Source organism: Hyla sarda, chromosome 4, assembly GCF_029499605.1.
Source record: "Hyla sarda isolate aHylSar1 chromosome 4, aHylSar1.hap1, whole genome shotgun sequence".
Taxonomy (NCBI): domain Eukaryota; kingdom Metazoa; phylum Chordata; class Amphibia; order Anura; family Hylidae; genus Hyla; species Hyla sarda.
Window position 1 is genome coordinate 307,122,964 of NC_079192.1, and position 19,748 is coordinate 307,142,711.

The 19,748-nt window shown below is 41.7% G+C and overlaps 1 protein-coding gene across 1 annotated transcript; it reads right to left on the minus strand.

The window, feature by feature from the left end:
- Positions 1 to 5,764: 5,764 nt before the first annotated feature.
- Positions 5,765 to 9,039, minus strand: ADRB2 (adrenoceptor beta 2). The gene has a single exon (XM_056574791.1). The coding sequence runs from the start codon at positions 8,612 to 8,614 to the stop codon at positions 7,382 to 7,384; it is 1,233 nt and encodes a 410-aa protein (XP_056430766.1). The 5' UTR covers positions 8,615 to 9,039; the 3' UTR covers positions 5,765 to 7,381.
- Positions 9,040 to 19,748: the final 10,709 nt, after the last annotated feature.

Consider the following 19,748-nt stretch of genomic DNA (forward strand, 5'->3'; position numbering starts at 1 on the left):
ACCTCAACATATTGCTGACCTGCTGAGGCATGGATGCCACCAGACAGAGGGGATCCTGTGTTACCTGGCACCAAGACATTAGCAGCAGAATATTTAAAGGGTACTCCACCCCTAGACATCTTATCCCCTATCCAAAGGATAGGGGATAAGATGTCTGACCGCGGGGGTCCTGCCGCTGGGGACCCCCGCAATATAGCACGCAGCACCCACCTGTTACTGGTCCGGAAGCGCTGGAGGGTCTGGCTCCCGACCACGGGAACGGAAGATCGTGATGTCATGACTCCGCCCCCGTGTGACGTCACACCCCGCTCCCTCAATGCAAGTCTATGGGAGGGGGCGTGCATTGAGGAGGCGGGACGTGACGGCGGAGGTGTGATGTCACGATCTTCCTTTCCCATAGTCGGGAGCCAGACCCTCCAGCGCTTCCGGAGCAGTAACAGGTGGGTGCTGCGTGCTATATTGCAGCAGCGGGACCCCCACGATCAGACATCTTATCCCTTATCCTTTGGATAGGGGATAAGATGTCTAGGGGTGGAGTACCCCTTTAAGTCCTGACTCCACTCATTTGCAAGGTGGGGTCTCCAAGACTTGTTTCTAAAGCACATCCCCTAGATGCTCAATTGGATTAGAATTTGTGAATATCCCACTCCTTGACAGGTGTTATTGTCATGAGATCAACGATTTTCACTCCACCTGTCGCCTGGTTTTAATGTTATGGCTGACCTGTGCATAACCTGTGTGTCTATTCACTTGGCGGAATTTCCGCCTCAAATTAAAACCTAAATTAAAATTCATCTCCCCCATTATACCTGTCAATTAAAAAAAAAGTTTTCACATGTCCTGGGACAGGTTAAAAGTTTTTATTAGTTAGGGTCTGAGTGTTCATACCCTGACCGATGACAAAAATCAGCTGAGAGAAAGAGTCTGTGTCTATGAGGCCTCGACAGCCCCATAAACTTACAGTTCACGTGACAAAGAACCAGGAAAGAATGCACACGTCTCCTGAACAAGTTCTCCAAGTTTAAACACTCAGATTCCCACCAATTTTTTTTAGGGTAGGGTCACACGTCATATTTTGCTGTGTATTTGCTACTACGTATTTTCCTCCCCATTGAAGTCAATGGGTAGCAAAATCAGCTAAGTATTATACTACCCATTGACTTCAATGTGTAGGAAAATACGCAGCAAAATACGGCACGCGTGACCCTCCCCTAAATGACAAGTACCATTTAAGCTACAAAGGTGAATTTAAGGCTCATTTTACTTGATGTTTATGACATACAGCATGACGGCTTCAACAGAGCTACCAGACACATGTCTCCCATATGCAAGTGTATAGGAACAAAGTTGTCGACATCTGGCATTGAGTATATAACCTTTTCATGTTTGTATTTCGCTTTTAGAACCATAAGCAGACCTTAATTTTTAATACAGTTAGGCTGTGTTCACACGCCATAATTTCTGCATGGAATTCTGCATGAAAATTCTGCATGGATTTATAGCCTATATACTTTGATGGAATTCCGCTGCAGAATTTCCGCTTTAGAATTCCTGCTGCAGAAATTCCATTGAAATGAATTGGCTATAAATTCATACATGGATTCCATGCAGAATTCTGTGCAGAAATTCTGCCGTGTGAACATAGCCTTGCAGGTATAACAACAATGCCAAAAAGACAAACTTTAGCCGAACATTTGGCAACTGTATAGGCACTTTAATCTATTAACACTGTGAAAACTTCCTGACTTATATATATAGAACACAGCGTCCAAATGTGATGTGAACAAAGTCTAATTCCCAATGAATTGACTGGTTCACACACTGAAAAACACTGGCAAAACAAAATAACCACTTTCATTGTATTTTAGATACTTCCCTGTTGGATTCAATATCAAGGGACCTAAACTTCCCTATTGGATCTTATCCCAGTTTTGGGGGAAGAATAAGTAAGCGGTAAACATGCTGTAACTTGCTGCAATTGGGATCTTTCAGTACGAACAATTTTATTTTATAGAATGTTTTAAATGGGTACTCTGGTCCTATTACATCTTATGCCCTATCCAAAGGATAGGGAATAAGATGTATGATCATGGGGGTCCCGCTGCTGGGGACCCCCGCAATTTGTCATTCCGCACCCACCTTTGTGAGCTCTCCGCAGCGCTGGAGGCTCCAAGTGTGAAGCTCCGGAGACCTGTCCCTCTGAAGATTGGCATCAATCTTTAGTGAATTGCGCGCTGGAGGCGGGCTCACCAGCTCAATCTGAATATTCATTGTAGATGGTCATGTGAGCGCTCAGTCGCCGCAGCGCTCACATGACCTGCGACAATGAATATTCACATAGAGCCGGCGGGCCTGCCTCCAGCATGCAATTCACTAAAGATGGATGCCTATCTTCGGAGCGACAGATCTCCGGAGTGCAGGTATGTATTTAACCCATTAACCCCTCATTGGTCTCCTGTTCAACCACACTATAACCCAGTGTATTGGGTATAGTGTGGGTGAACAGATGACTGTTTTCCTTAAAAAATATTGAGCAAACTCCTGATCAAAATACCATGGGCGATCATCGTAAGTCTAAGAAGTACAAAATTAGAACAGATGGTTAGAAAGTAACAAGAAACTGAAAACAATATATACAATATAAAATAACAGCATACACGTAAGGCATCAAGGTAAATGGAACTTTATGTAGAAGCCATTCCCCGTATGGCACTACTTTGTCCCCTAGAAGTATTGCCTCTATGCTGCTGCATGCAGTGGGACATTCCACTATTTGTATTCTTACAGATAACAAACAGAGATGAAAGAACAATGTGGGAGGTACAGTAAGGGGTCATGGATTTCTACAGGCACCACATTACTTATCTGTGTATCAGATCCATAATGCAGTCATATGCAAGGGAGCATAGAGGTCGCAATAAATGAGACTAACAACAGTATCTCATAAAAGCTATGTTATGTGGAAACATTTTTTGTACATGCTGGGCAGTAGAAAATGCTACTAAGGACAGCAATAGTGGTGCCCTGATGCAATCGTCTTTATGAGTTGCATTGTGACTGGTGGCCCCGTGAAGTACTTGGGCCCAATGCGCCATACTGCAGTTTAGCCATGTCCCCCTTGGCCTGCAATTTGCTGAGCTGCAGTATGACACACTGGCTTCAGGGCCTGGGTGTATCCCGCGCCGGACAGTCACCCTGCAACTCAGGATACGGATCGCATCAGTGGACCGAAGCAGGACACCCAAGGCATCGCGGGAGCACTGAATTTAACTACAGGTATATATATATATATATATATATATATATATATTTTTTTTTTTTTTTATATCTCACACAATGGGAATATGGGCAAAGTTGGGAAACAAATCCCCGGGCTCTGAAGTTGCTGATACATTTAGGAGCATATCCTGCCCCTGGAGCCTTCATTGGATGTACGCTTTAAAGGGGTACTCCGGTGGAAAACAAAAGTTTTATCAGTTGCTGTATACTACAGAGAAAATTGTGAAGTTCTTTCCAGTCTGACCACAGTGCTCTCTGCTGACACCTCTGTCCATGTCAGGAACTGTCCAGAGCAGGTGAGGTTTTCTATGGAGATTGGCTTCTACGCTGTACAGTTCCTGACACAGACAGAGGTGTCAGCAGAGAGCACTGTGGTCAGACTGGAAAGAACTTTTTAAATAGAATTAATTTACAATTCTGTTTAACTTTCTGGCACCAGTTGATTAGAAAACATTTGCTTTCCACCGGAGTACCCCTTTGAAGCTACATCTGTCTAGCCACTTGGAAACATACAACATACAACTGGATTTCCAGTAAGGTTTTCTGCTCAGGCCATCAAAATAAGGAAAAGTCTAGTAATAACTATGACATAAACTGTAATGCTAAGTGGTCACAAGCTTTTTCAAGAGGAATAATAACTCAATAGAAAAGAAATGAACAATTTGACAAAAAAGACTGGTAAAGAACGTGTGGAAACAAGTGATTTTTGCTTTAAGGTGGAAAAGTTTTCTTACAATATATATATATAGGACTTTTATAACCTATACTTCCCAATCGTTATTTAAGTTAAACACAACTCAATACAAAAACATCCCCTTAATGATAACCAAGCGGATTATCTGGGAGTTTCTGAGAAGCTGTACATGCATTATTTGCATTCAACCACAACAAACAGAGTTTTTCTTCTTAAGTTAATGTGACCTTTCTGGTTCTGCACATATTGTACACACCATATGGTTTGAGGCAATAAAACAGGGATCACATATATTATGTACAACGCCATGTCCTCGGCTTAACATCCAAAAGAGAATAAAATTCAGATAAATGAACAACAATTCAGATAAATAAATAAATACATATCCTTATGGTGGATTGTGTACACAGTACACTATAATCAAGACCTGGCCATACACGTTATGAACGGTAGAACCTACGACCAATGATTCTGTATTTGCGTTGTTTAAGATCTATGGTGCCAAAGTAATCGGATACAATCAGATGACGTTCCGAAGACACTTTATTGGCTACATTTATAAAATCCAAAGTGACGAAAGCTGTAAACAGTAATTGACGTTTAAAGCCCATGTCATATATTGGTTACGGATTCCCAGTACTTGCTCAAGCGTGAAGAGAATCCGACACATTGTTATGATTAATTATTTAGTTCATGGGACACAGTTAACGTTAAACTGTCATGCTCCGATCCAAATCATATTTAATTGTTTTAAGAGAAAATTGTTACAGCAGCGGACAGTTGAACTCATTCCTTTCTTATTCTGTATTTAGAACTGTCAGCCATATAAATTCCTTTAATGTTACTGTAGTAAAGCCTGACACCCCCCCTTTCCCATATGTCAATACAAAATATTTAACAGTGTAAGGAGTGTTATCAAATACAAATAGAACTGAGGTTTTCCTGTTGCGTTGTCGTTTTGTGCCCTATGCGGCTCAGGACATGAGTCAGTGTTGCACCTGTTAGGGTTTATGTCACACTGACAGCACCAGAGCGCTCTGAGCAGGCACTTCTCAACTATCCTCTCCAGAATGCTTGGAGCCTTCTACACATTGCAAGGGAGAAACACACCTCCGCAGTTTACAGCACTGCAATAAAAAAGCCAGGACAAACTGTGTTACACGCGTTTCTCTGATGGCATCATAGTGACCAAGGATTCTGGAGTACCCTGCCCTGTAATACTGATAAGTCGTTCATGATGTGTCAAGCTGCCAGATGGTGATCCTACAATAACTGCTATCCTGGTTGGGTACAATCCGCACCGGGGCTCAACATAAAGTCTGCAGCTTATACGATCAGCTAATATCCTTTACAAATATATGGCACACATCTCTGGAGGTTTTCAGATTTGGAGATATGAGAGATAAAGTAGGGATTACAGGGGAGATTTATCTTTCGAGACTTCCTCAAAAATCCTACTGAAGAACACTATAGTCTCTCACCAACCTGAATAGACCTGTATTTACCGATGCAGAGAGTGTAAATAACATACACCCCGTTTAACTCTTTGAGGCTGCATTATTTGAGCATCGTAACAACTGGTTCACTTGCAATCCTATATAAACGTATAATCTATACATATTGCAGTCCTCGTGAGTTGTGCCGATTTACAACATTTCTAGCCCTTGTACATCTGAACTTTAGGATTAGGTCAAATGTTGTGTAACACTATAGTAATCTGTCGCCCCCCAAATACAACCCAAAAGACAAATAAAAAACAATAGAAAAAGACAAACCAGGTAGAAATATAGTACAATGACCTTTAATGAGAGCAACATACAATACTGTACGGCTTGGAAATGTGCAAAGAGCTGATCTAATGGTGGCCCTGCATGCTGTGAGGTGGACAGGAATACCTTATTGTGGAAGTATGACAACCCATCCCCCATCAAACCGTGACATCGGATTTCCTGAGGACTATATTCTTATGGAAAAGCCCCATCCTATCAATGAGGAGTAATTGATTAATTTGGCATGTTCTCCACCAGGAGACAAGAAACTCCTACCTTCCTCTAGGAAGATCTATTATGTGGTCATGCAAGGCATAGAAAAACCTTTTACTGCTATAGACTTCATTACTTACTACTTAAAGGTTTTTAGCAATGCCAAATTTTATTGATGGTGAATTTAATCCGGACAGGGGTTAAAGAAGAATTGCTTAGTGACAAATCTTCTGGCCAGAAACCTGTCTGAACCAGCAAGACTGCTTCAGATAATTGATTAACTTTCAGGGCAGTACTTATCGGCACACAGGCAGTGGAAACATCTGTTCTCCTCTATCTAGCTGACTTCTACTTATCAGGATTTGGCTAGCAAATCTGCCTCACACGGCTATACTTCTTGATGGCCCTAAGTAGCCATCATAGTTGTTGGGTCTCAGTTAGGTAGGAGATGGGTTCTGTACATCCACTTTAGACTTTAGTTGTAAAATTAAGTGAACTCGACCTAACCTTTAACCCCTTCATCCACCAGACCTTGAAGGTTAATCATACAGCTATCCATAGACGTAATGATTTTTCATACGATGTGACCAATGATAAGTCTTAAGATTTAATTGATTCCATATCATTTTTGTGAAACCTTTAAAACATTATTGCAGTTTCAGTTGATTGTTTATTGTGACTGGAAATCCAATAAAAAAAACTAATGGATTTCCAATGGCCGATCGAAGTGTGTGTACAAAATAGTTCTGATCAATATGATGTTGGACAGAACTCATACACACCTTTTATAGAAAAATCATTATATCTTGTGTACCAGCTGTATAAGTATGCCTGAGAGAATAATAAAGGCTATAGGCATTGTTGGGGAGTCCATAGATGAAGAGGTTAAAGAATTTTAGGGTCTAGAAATGACATTCTCACAAAATTCCTACACACTCTTTCTATTTTGTCATCAAAATCTGGAATCGACATCCACCAAGTTAACCCAGGCACTGCTGGAGAGACCAGCCGCCCCAGCAGTGCAGTGTTCATTTTACAATCAAAAAAACTTTTTCTTAAAAATAAAATAAAAAAAGAACAATATAAACAACATAAAACAAGAACTTTTCTCTTTTTTTCACATCCATGAGGTAGATTCTTCTTGCTCTGCCAACAATATGAATAAGACAACAACACAATAGAAAAAAAAAAGCCTTAATGCTTAGTGAATGTCTTCTTACCTTAATTTAAGAAGTGAAACTATACAGAAATAAACACTTGCCTAATAAAATGTATACATCCTGCGAGTCATGGGCACCGCCCAAATTTAAAGAAATAACTTTAATATAAAGACCTCTATTTCCTTCTCGTCAATACAATAAAAAATATCTCTTTGACCCTTGTATTGCAAACGATCCAGTTTGTTGTGTCTGTTCCTAAAGGGATCCTATAACAAGCAATCCTCGTGAGAGTTGTGATTCTTGCTCAGGGGATCTATATGGTACTCTAGCACAGTACCTTCACAGTTCAATAAGGATTCACTTGGACATTTGTCCTCCTTTAAGTAGACCTCAGTAGTCATGTCTTTACCTAGCTGAGCAGAATCTGCTTCTTCATTGTATACACTGTTCCCATTGCTCTGGGGATATCCATTGGTGTAGAGCTTGGTGCTGGCCTTCTTCATACACAATAACTCCTGAAAGGCATATCTGAAGTCTGGACTCCTGCAGTAGATGAGTGGGTTGAAGGCAGAGTTGACATAGCCCACCCAGTTCAAGAAGGTGTAAACACTGTCAGGAATGGCTTCCTTGTAAATCACCTGGACTATGTTCACGATGAAGAAAGGGAGCCAACACAAGGTAAAAGTGCCCATGATAATGCCCAGTGTCTTCAGAGCTTTATGCTCCTTCAAGCAAAACTTGGAAGTCCTCCTGTTGATCACCTTGCCATTGGCATCTTGTTGGTTGTGAAACCTCCCTTCACACTTGTCAATCTTCCTCAGCTGTTTCTTGGCCTCCTGAAAGACCCTGATGTAGACAAATATCATGACCACCAGGGGTAGGTAGAAGGAGATGATGGAGGATGATATGGCATAAGCAGGGTTGGTATAGAAGTAGCAGCAGGTCTCCAACTTGTAGCAGGCCACTGCTTTGGGTTCATCGGTCCTATACCAGTGCATGTTGATGGGTAGAAAGGAGGTGAGGATGGACACCACCCAGACCAAGAGGATCACAATCCTGGCTTTGCACTTGGTCAACAGGCTTTGATACTTAAATGGAGAAGTGATAGCAAAGTATCTGTCCACTGCGATCACACACAGGGTCTCAATGCTTGCAGTCACACAAAGGATGTCCACTGAGGTGAAGAACTCACACCACAAGTTGCCAAACTCCCAGGTGTCCATGACGATGATACTGGCACCAAGGGGCACCACGATCATGCCCATCACCAGGTCCGCACAGGCTAGGGACGTGATGAAGTAGTTGGTGACTGTCTGCAGTCTCTGGAACCTGGCTATAGCGGTGATCACTAGGATATTCCCAAAGACAATGGCCAGGACGATGATGGACATCAAGATGCCCATGCCCACCATCCAGGCTTCGGACACTTTGATGTCATCCTCCTTGGAGAAGTTACCGCTCGTCGTTGCGTTAGCGGAGGAGACTGTGAATAGATCCATTACGCTGCACAACTTTTCTTGCGCTAGAAGTCACTTGTAGTCAGCCAGCGCTGGAGATGCTGTCCTGCTGCATGTAGACGCCGGAGCCGGGCTCACCAGTCGTTGTTGCCCGGTGTCGGTCATCTGCTCCGGTGGTGACAGTAGTGCGCGATGTGGCTCTCGCCCCGCTGACTGTCACTGCTAGTTCTAAAGTGTTCTCCCTCCTCGGTGCTTTTATTAACACCCCCCTCGTGACGTCACGGGGCCGCCAGCCAATCCCGGGAGAGGATGTGTAGTGTCGCTCTGTAGAAGTTCTGCGTGTGCCCCGCGCTTCACTCACAGGCAGCTGGCGGCTCTCACTCACACTCCGCTCACACGTGTGGGTCACTACTCAGTCCCGGCCCGGGAGACGCTCTGTCCCATATCCCTACGAATAGTCATCGCTGCTGTGTGTAGGACTGTCTGTCCTGAGGGTGGCTGTGTTGTCTCCTCACTGACAGGCTTGTATCGTGATATATTATGTCATACAACTACCATGAAACTACCTGCACGACTTTCTATGGGGCAAAAGACTCTGAGGGGCACAGAAGTTTAGAAAAACTCTGGGAAAACCTAATTTTTATTTTTATTCCTCAAAGCCACAACGTGCAAGACACAAAAACCCACAAAATAAATCAACAAAGTAACTATGTCTTATAAAAGTATAGAGCAGTGGTCTTCAACCTGCAGACCTCCAGATGTAGCAAAACTACAACTCCCAGCATGCCCGGACAGCCATTGGCTGTCCGGGCATGCTGGGAGTTGTAGTTTTGCAACATCTGGTGGTCCGCAGGTTGGAGACCACTGGTATAGAGTGTCAAGACAAGCAAATAAATCTGATACTATCCTCTAAACTGCCCAAGTGCTCTCCAGAATTCCTGAACTCAAGATAGTCAACAAAGTCCCAACGCGTTTCCTCCCTTAATTAATATGCCAATACTGGGGTTCATCAGGGGAGGAGTATAACACCATAAAAGCTATAAAAGTAAATAAACCAAATAAGGTAACAAGGATGATAGATCCTTATGTCCAGAAAAAGAGAAAAAGAAAAAAAAGAGATATGCGCCCCATGTGAAATATGTCACAATACACACAAGCGTACAATAGATGTAGTTGCACTCACCCTGTGGGGTTGCGCTAAGAGCGCAACACCACAGTAGACATCTGGTATTTATAGTGCTGTTTTTGGATTTGCAGCAGTAGCTCAGCTGGACTTGAACAGTGCAGGTCCGGAAAACAATTCAGGTGGGCAAAAAGGAAAATTTGAGCTGATAGGCGCTGTTCAAACAGGTTCATAAATGAGAAAGACACATAATAAATGTCCTAAAATCAAATTTATTGGCAATACAGCAACGCGTTTCTGGTCTGAAACAGACCCTTCATCAGGCTAGATGAATATAGCCTGATGAAGGGTCCGTTTTGGACCAGAAATGCGTTGCTGTATTTCCAATAAATTTGATTTTAGGACATTTATTATGTGTCCTCATTTATGAACCTGTTGGAACAGCACCTATCAACTCAAATTTTCCTTTTTTGCCTACCTGAATTATAAAAGTATAGAGCAGTGGTCTTCAACCTGCGGACCTCCAGATGTAGCAAAACTACAAATCCCAGCATGCTGGGAGTTGTAGTTTTGCAATATTTGGAGGTCCGCAGGTTGGAGACCACTGGTATAGAGTGTCAAGACAAGCAAATAAATCTGATACTATCCTTTAAACTGCCCAAGTGATCTCCAGAATCCCTGAACTCAAGATAGTCAACAAAGTCCCAACGCGTTTCCTCCCTTAATTAATATGCCAATACTGGGGTTCATCAGGGGAGGAGTATAACACCATAAAAGCTATAAAAGTAAATAAACCAAATAAGGTAACAAGGATGATAGATCATTATGTCGAGAAAAAGAAAAAAAGAGATATGCGCCCCTAGAGAAATATGTCACAATACACACAAGAATACAATAGATGTAGTTGCACTCACCCTGTGGGGTTGCACTAAGAGCGCAACACCTCAGTAGACATCTGGTATTTGTAGTGCTGTTTTTGGATTCGCAACCGTAGCTCAGCCGGACTTGAACAGTGCAGGTCCGGAAAACAATTCAGGTAGGTAAAAAGGAAAATTTGAGCTGATAGGCGCTGTTCAAACAGGTTCATAAATGAGAAAGACACATAATAAATGTCCTAAAATCAAATTTATTGGCAATACAGCAACGCGTTTCTGGTCTGAAACAGACCCTTCATCAGGCTAGATGAATATAGCCTGATGAAGGGTCCGTTTTGGACCAGAAATGCGTTGCTGTATTTCCAATAAATTTGATTTTAGGACATTTATTATGTGTCCTCATTTATGAACCTGTTGGAACAGCACCTATCAACTCAAATTTTCCTTTTTTGCCTACCTGAATTATAAAAGTATAGAGCAGTGGTCTTCAACCTGCGGACCTCCAGATGTAGCAAAACTACAAATCCCAGCATGCTGGGAGTTGTAGTTTTGCAATATTTGGAGGTCCGCAGGTTGGAGACCACTGGTATAGAGTGTCAAGACAAGCAAATAAATCTGATACTATCCTTTAAACTGCCCAAGTGATCTCCAGAATCCCTGAACTCAAGATAGTCAACAAAGTCCCAACGCGTTTCCTCCCTTAATTAATATGCCAATACTGGGGTTCATCAGGGGAGGAGTATAACACCATAAAAGCTATAAAAGTAAATAAACCAAATAAGGTAACAAGGATGATAGATCATTATGTCGAGAAAAAGAAAAAAAGAGATATGCGCCCCTAGAGAAATATGTCACAATACACACAAGAATACAATAGATGTAGTTGCACTCACCCTGTGGGGTTGCACTAAGAGCGCAACACCTCAGTAGACATCTGGTATTTGTAGTGCTGTTTTTGGATTCGCAACCGTAGCTCAGCCGGACTTGAACAGTGCAGGTCCGGAAAACAATTCAGGTAGGTAAAAAGGAAAATTTGAGCTGATAGGCGCTGTTCAAACAGGTTCATAAATGAGAAAGACACATAATAAATGTCCTAAAATCAAATTTATTGGCAATACAGCAACGCGTTTCTGGTCTGAAACAGACCCTTCATCAGGCTAGATGAATATAGCCTGATGAAGGGTCCGTTTTGGACCAGAAATGCGTTGCTGTATTTCCAATAAATTTGATTTTAGGACATTTATTATGTGTCCTCATTTATGAACCTGTTGGAACAGCACCTATCAACTCAAATTTTCCTTTTTTGCCTACCTGAATTATAAAAGTATAGAGCAGTGGTCTTCAACCTGCGGACCTCCAGATGTAGCAAAACTACAAATCCCAGCATGCTGGGAGTTGTAGTTTTGCAATATTTGGAGGTCCGCAGGTTGGAGACCACTGGTATAGAGTGTCAAGACAAGCAAATAAATCTGATACTATCCTCTAAACTGTCCAAGTGATCTCCAGAATTCCTGAACTCAAGATAGTCAACAAAGTCCCAACGCGTTTCCTCCCTTAATTAATATGCCAATACAGGGGTTCATCAGGGGACGAGTATAACACCATAAAAGCTATAAAAGTAAATAAACCAAATAAGGTAACAAGGATGATAGATCATTATGTGGACTGCTCGCTATTGATATACAGCCACATTTCCTCCACAATACCCAGGAAAAATGGCAAGATGCATTTTTTTGTGACATTTTTTCACAAATAATAGGTTTTAGCCTTGGGCTTTTTTGTCTTCGACATTCTTCACTCACAGGCAGCTGGCGGCTCTCACTCACACTCCGCTCACACGTGTGGGTCACTACTCAGTCCCGGCCCGGGAGACGCTCTGTCCCATATCCCTACGAATAGTCATCGCTGCTGTGTGTAGGACTGTCTGTCCTGAGGGTGGCCGTGTCGTCTCCTCACTGACAGGCTTGTATCATGATATCTTATGTCATACAACTACCTTACAACTACCTGCACGACTTTCTATGGGGCAAAAGACTCTGAGGGGCACAGAAGTTTAGAAAAACTCTGGGAAAGCCTAATTTTTATTTTAATTCCTCAAAGCCACAACGTGCAAGACACAAAAACCCACAAAATAAATCAACATAGTAACTATGTCTTATAAAAGTATAGAGCAGTGGTCTTCAACCTGCGGACCTCCAGATGTAGCAAAACTATAACTCCCAGCTTGCCCGGACAGCCGTTGGCTGTCCGGGCATGCTGGGAGTTGTAGTTTTGCAACATCTGGTGGTCCGCAGGTTGGAGACCACTGGTTTAGAGTGTCAAGACAAGCAAATAAATCTGATACTATCCTCTAAACTGTCCAAGTGCTCTCCAGAATTCCTGAACTCAAGATAGTCAACAAAGTCCCAACGCGTTTCTTCCCTTAATTAATATGCCAATACTGGGGTTCATCAGGGGACGAGTATAACACCATAACAGCTATAAAAGTAAATAAACCAAATAAGGTAACAAGGATGTCTTCGACATTTTTATGACATTTTTTTCTCATGACAGATCATATGATTCTTTCATTTATGATTTCTATATTAAAAAAAAAAAGTGCGGAAAAAACTGCAGAAAAAAAAGCCAATGCTAAACCCACATTTGTTTATTTATTTTTTGTTGTTGTTGTGTTTTTCCAGGAAAAATAACCCAGCGAAAACTTAAAAGGAGCTTCTCATCTTTTAACCCTTAGCCTTAATTCCTATGTATTATGGAGGAAGTGTACCTTGTTTCCATCTTTATGCATATCTAATAAATATTACTTTTTACTAGAGCATTTCTCAACTTCTGTGACAGCCTCTGATGGGCTCTGTAATTATTATCCACATCCCTGTCTGTGATATTGTTCATTTATTTAAGAACAAGAATAGTATTTATATAACATGTTCTGTGGCAATTTACAATACAGAAGTTGACTATGTCCACATCTGCTTCTTAGATTCCATATAAATAACGGAAGAAATGAAACTTTATGCAGTATTTTTTTTGTTTTTCTTTAAACCCATCAAAGCCAATGGGTTCTTTTGGGCTCCATTGGTGTCCATCGTGCAGCAGATAAGCCAGCTCCATTTGTATGGAGAAAAATATTGGGAAACATTTCTTAATCATTTAATTCAGACATTATATTAGGTCTCATTGCCACAGGTGCTTAAAGGGGTACTCCTTTGCTAGACATCTTATCCCCTATCTCTGGGCAGACACCTGGCATTCTGAACATTATGTTCAGAACGCTGGGTTTGGGAGGCCGTGGCCGTGATGTCACAACCCCCCCATTCAAGTCCTCACGACTACGGCCTCCCAAAAAAAAGGATTGTGTCTGCACAGAGATTGCAGGGGTCCCAGAGTTAGGACCCACACAATCAGATATCCTATCCATAGGATAGGGGATAAGATGTCTAGCAACGGAGTACCTCTTTAAAATCCAGCACCTACCAATGCTGTCGCCTTTACACATATTTATGAAAGAACGGGTAGTTATAGAGAGCTTACAGAATTCCAGACTGTAATTGGAGCCACCGCTGCAACAAGTCATTTTGTAACATCTTCCACAATCAACTGGGAAATCTATTACTGAAAAGTGGAAGTGTTTAGGCCAGTGGTTCTTAACCTGGGTTCGATCGGTGAGTCAGTCTCGCGGATTCAGCGGAGGTCAAGACACACACCAGACTCATATGATTCGTGAGGACACGCCCGGCTTGTCCATCATTGGCTGCAAGTGATCATGTTCCACCTAACAGATCTCAGAGTACTGTTTTACCCTACAGTAAAGGAAGCCTCCTATTCTTTGTGGCTCCACTCCTACACGATCGCCTGCATGCGTCCCACGCTGGAACGCACCCCTTCCGGCTCAGCCAGACGGTCCCTCTGACAAGCGGACAGCCTGAACGCACGGACGCCGCGGGAACAGGTAGGCACACTGAACCACCACTGCCTTCACTCAATGCCTGGCTAACTGTGTCTAGTTCATAGTTAACCCTATGCTTACACTGAATCACCACTGCCTGTATTCAATATTTGTTTATCTATGCCTATAATCTTTTTTAACCCTATCCCTGCCTAGCTATCCCTGCCTTTAGCCCTTGTTACTTACCTGAATCACTGCTGCCTTTATCTACTACTATTGTATAAATATATACTTAAATATATACCTATGTTTTGAATTTGAAAAAATCATATTTTATTCTTCCAATTAAGAAGGGTTCGGTGAATGCGCATATGAAACTGGTGGGGTTCAGTACCTCCAACAAGGTTAAGAACCACTGGTTAAGGATCTACAGCAATTCAGCTACAAATGTGGAGACCACTTAATCTTACAGCGCAGAGTTGCCCAGTACTGAGGCATATAGTGCAGAAAAACACAACTCCACTGGAGAAGGTCCATTTTTTATTCCAGCATGGCTGTACCCTATACCATGTTTGAAAGTCTATGGTTGAGAGTTTGGCATGGCAGAACCTAAATGTTCTGGACGCACCCCTGACCTCAACTCGATCAAACACCTTTGGCATGAACAAGAACAGATATTGATTTGGCATGAACTAGAACAGATATTGAGTGCCAGGTCATCATGTTCAACATAAGTGCCTGACCTCACAAATGCTCTTCTGGTCGACTGAAACGCATCACTCTTTTGTCTCCTGTGTCTGTGTCTTTCAAATTGGAATTAAATAACAAGCTTTCAACCTCTTAAGGATGCAGGGCGTACCTGTACGCCCTGCGCCTGGTCCCAGTATAAAAAGCGGGGTCACGCCGTGCCACCGCGCCATATTGGGTCGGTCCTGGCAGCTAATGAAAGCCGGGACCCTGAGCTAATAGCGTGCGGCACCGATCGTTGTGCCGCGCGCTATTAACCCTTTAGACGCGGCATTCAAATTTGAGCTCCTCGTCTAAAATGAAAGTGAAAACTTCCCGGCAGCACAATCGGGCTGATCGGGACCATTGCGGTGAAATCGCAATGTCCTGATCAGCTATAACGCAAGCGGATGTCCCCTCACCTGCCTCTATCGCGTCCGATCGGCGATTGATTGCGCCAAGCCTGAATTCCAGGATTGAGAAATCGACCTCCGATTACACTGATCTTTGCCATGTTAATGCACGGCAGTGATCTGTGTATGAGATCTGTATGTTCAGTGAAATAGCCACCAGGAGGGCTATAACACTGCAAAAAAATAAGTGTAAAAAAAAAAGTTAAAAAAGATCATTTAATACCTTCCCTTATAAAAGTTTGAATCACCACCCCCCTTTTCCCATAAAAAAAACTGTGTAAATAAAAATAAGCATATGTGGTATCTCCGTGTGTGTAAATGTCCGAACTATAAAAATATATAATTAATTAAACCGCATGGTCAATGGCGTATGCGCAAAAAAAATCCAAAGTCCAAAATAGTGTATTTTTGGTCACTTTTTACACCATGAAAAAATGAATAAAAAGCGATCAAAAAGTCTGATCAATACAAAAATGGTACTGATAAAACTTCAGATCACGGCGCAAAAAATGAGCCCTCATACCGCCCCATACGTGGTAAAATGAAAAGTTATAGGGGTCAGAACATGACAATTTTAAACATATAAATTTTTCTGCATGTAGTTATGATTTTTTTTTGAATTATGACAAAATCAATCCTTTATAAGTAGGGTATAATTTTAACCGTATGGACCTACAGAATAAAGATAATGTGTCATTTTTACCGAAAACTGCACTGTGTAGAAACGGAAGCCCCCAAAAGTTACAAAATTGAATTTTTTCTTCAATTTTGTCACACAATGAAATTTTTTTCGCTTCACTGTGGATATTTTGGTAAAATGACTAATGTCATTACAAAGTAGAATTGGTGTCGCAAAAAAATAAGCCATAATATGGAATTTTAGGTGCAAAATTGAAAGGGTTATGATTCTTAGAAGGTGATGAGGAAAAAATGAAAATGCAAAAACGGAAAAACCCTGCGTCTATAAGGGGTTAATCCATCGATCCGCGCTAGACCTTTACTTTTATATTTCATTATTGGTGCTTGCCTACACCAGTCCAGGCACTGACACGGCAATCAGTGGGTGAGCTGAATATATTTTGGATCTTTGGGTATTTCTAATGGTGCATCCTAAAAGCTCTAGAGGGTGTAGTTTGTAGATGTGTCAATAGTTTTGTTCAGAAAAATATGAAAAGCATATGAGAGCATGGAGTATGTGGGGATGGGGGGGGGGAGGTTCTCAACAGCAGAGTGGTCTGCAAGCTCAGGGCTACTGTGACTTTTGGTACAAGATTTATTTTAACCATTGAATAACTCAACATTAACAACTCAGTGTCCATGATTTATCGATCTGCCTGAAACCATAACTGTCTGGTTTTGCCCATAACAACCAATCACATCTCAGCTTTGGTTTTTAACATAGCCCGATAACATATGAAAGCTGAACTGTGATTGGTTGTTATGGGAAAAACCAGACAGTTTTGGTTTTAAGTAGATTGATCGATTTGAGTCAGTGTACTGCTCTGGACTGCAGCTGTAGCTCAATAGTTAAAATCAATCATATATTACTACAGAAAATCACTGTGTAGCTTACTGTTTGCTTAGTTCACAATGATATGTGCTGTGTAAGCACCTGCTTACAGCCACCACTGACATCAGTTATTTCCACAAAGCATAAAAGGGGCAGTCACAACGTGAGACAGGATGAAACAAGCACCAGATGGGACACACAGCCACACGGACTGCACATAGGAAACCACTGAAGACATGCAAACTCCAAAGACATGGTGAAGCAAGACAAAGCATAAGGGTAATAATTTCACAGGGCCTAAACACACCTTACACTATCTGGTCCCTGTTCTTTGGCGGCATGTGGGATCTCCATGAGTTTGACTTGTTTTTCTAGTACATCACACAGATGTTTAAGCAGTTTAAAATCTTGGGAATTTTGAGAAGCTAACACTTCAAACTAGAGCTCTAGTTTGGTGGGAGGCAACATGACGGCAGGGCTGCCATGAGGAATATCAGGGCTCCATACAGCCGCAGCATCTGGATCCACTCCTTTACCAAAAGCTCTAAAACAGGCCTGGCAGAAGTTGTGTTCAGTGGGGGTCTAGATGCAGAGACCCACCTTGCCACTGATCGCTGGAACAGAAGGACAGAAGCATTAAAGGGGTACTCTGGTGGAATTTTTATTTTTTTTAAATCAACTGGTGCCAGAAAGTTAAACAGATTTGTAAATGACTTCTATCAAAAAATCTTCATCTTTCCAGGACTTATTAGCTTCTGAATACTACAGAAGAAATCATTTTCTTTTTGGAACACAGAGCTCTCTGCTGACATCACAAGCACAGTGCTCTCTGCTGACATCTCTGTCCATTTTAGGAACTGTCCAGAGCAGCATATGTTTGCTATGGGGATTTTCTTCTGCTCTGGACAGTTCTTAAAATGGACAGAGATGTCAGCAGAGAGCACTGTGCTCGTGATGTCAGCAAAGAGCTCTGTGTTCCAAAAAGAAAATAATTTCCTCTGTAGTATTCAGCAGCTAATAAGTACTGGAAGGATTAAGATTTTTTAATAGAATTAATTTACAAATCTGTTTAACTTTCTGGCACCAGTTAATTAAAAAAAAAAAGAAAAAAAAAAAGGTTTCCACCGGAATACCTCTTTAACCCCTTCAGGACGGAGCCCATTTTGGCCTTAAGGACCGGAGCGTTTTTTGCACATCTGACCACTGTCACTTTAAACATTAATAACTCTGGGATGCTTTTAGTTATCATTCTGATTCCGAGATTGTTTTTTCGTGACATATTCTACTTTAACATAGTGGTAAATTTTTGTCGATACTTGCATCCTTTCTTGGTGAAAAATCTGTAAATTTGATGAAAAATTTGAAAATTTTGCATTTTTCTAACTTTGAAGCTTTCTGCTTGTAAGGAAAATGCATATTACGAATACATTTTTTTTTGGTTCACATTTCCAATATGTCTACTTTATGTTTGCATCATAAAATTTATGAGTTTTTACTTTTGGAAGACACCAGAGGGCTTCAAAGTTCCGCAGCAATTTTCCGATTTTTCAAAAATTTTTCAAACTCGCTATTTTTCAGGGACCAGTTCAGTTTTGAAGTGGATTTGAAGGGTCTTCATATTAGAAATACCCCATAAATGACCCCTTTATAAAAACTACACACCCCAAAGTATTCAAAATCACATTCAGTAAGTGTTTTAACCCTTTAGGTGTTTCACACGAATAGCAGCAAAGTGAAGGAGAAAATTCGCAATCTTCATTTTTTACACTCGCATGTTCTTGTAGACCAAATTTTTGAATTTTTACAAGGGGTAAAAGGACAAAATTTTTACTTGTATTTGTAGCCCAATTTCTCTCGAGTAAGGACATACCTCATATGTCTATGTAAAGTGTTCGGCAGGCGCAGTAGAGGGCTCAGAAGCGAAGGAGCGACAAGGGGATTTTGGAGAGTACGTTTTTCTGAAATGGTTTTTGGGGGGCATGTTGCATTTAGGAAGCCCTTATGGTGCCAGCCACATGGCATAACATTTTGGAAACTAGACCCCTCGGGGAATGTAACATGGGATAATGTGAACCTTAATACCCCACAGGTGTTTCACGACTTTTGCAAATGTAAAAAAAATATATATATTTTTACCTAAAATGCTTGTTTTCCCCAAAATTTTACATTTTTAAAAAGGGTAAAAGCAGAAAATACCCCCCAAAATTTGTAACACAATTTCTCCCAAGTACGGCGATACCCCATATGTGGCCCTAAACTGTTGCCTTGAAATACGACAGGGCTCCAAAGTGAGAGCGCCATGCGCATTTGAGGCCTAAATTAGGGATCGCATAGGGGTGGACATAGGGGAATTCTACGCCAGTGATTCCCAAACAGGGTGCCTCCAGCTGTTGCAAAACTCCCAGCATGCCTGGACAGTCAGTGGCTATCTGGCAATACTGGGAGTTGTTTTGCAACAGCTGGAGGCTCCGTTCTGGAAACAGTGGCGTACCAGACACTTTCATCTTTATTGGGGAGGGGAGGGGGCCTGTGTAGGGGTATGTGTATACGTAGTGTTTTTTACTTTTTATTTCATTTTTTGTGGTAGTGTAGTGTTTTTAGGGTTCAGTCGCACGGGCGGGGGTTCACAGTAGTTTCTCGCTG

Excerpts from the sequence above, each read along its gene's own strand:
- ADRB2 (XM_056574791.1), bottom strand. The coding sequence starts at position 8,614 with ATGGATCTATTCACAGTCTCCTCCGCTAACGCAACGACGAGCGGTAAC.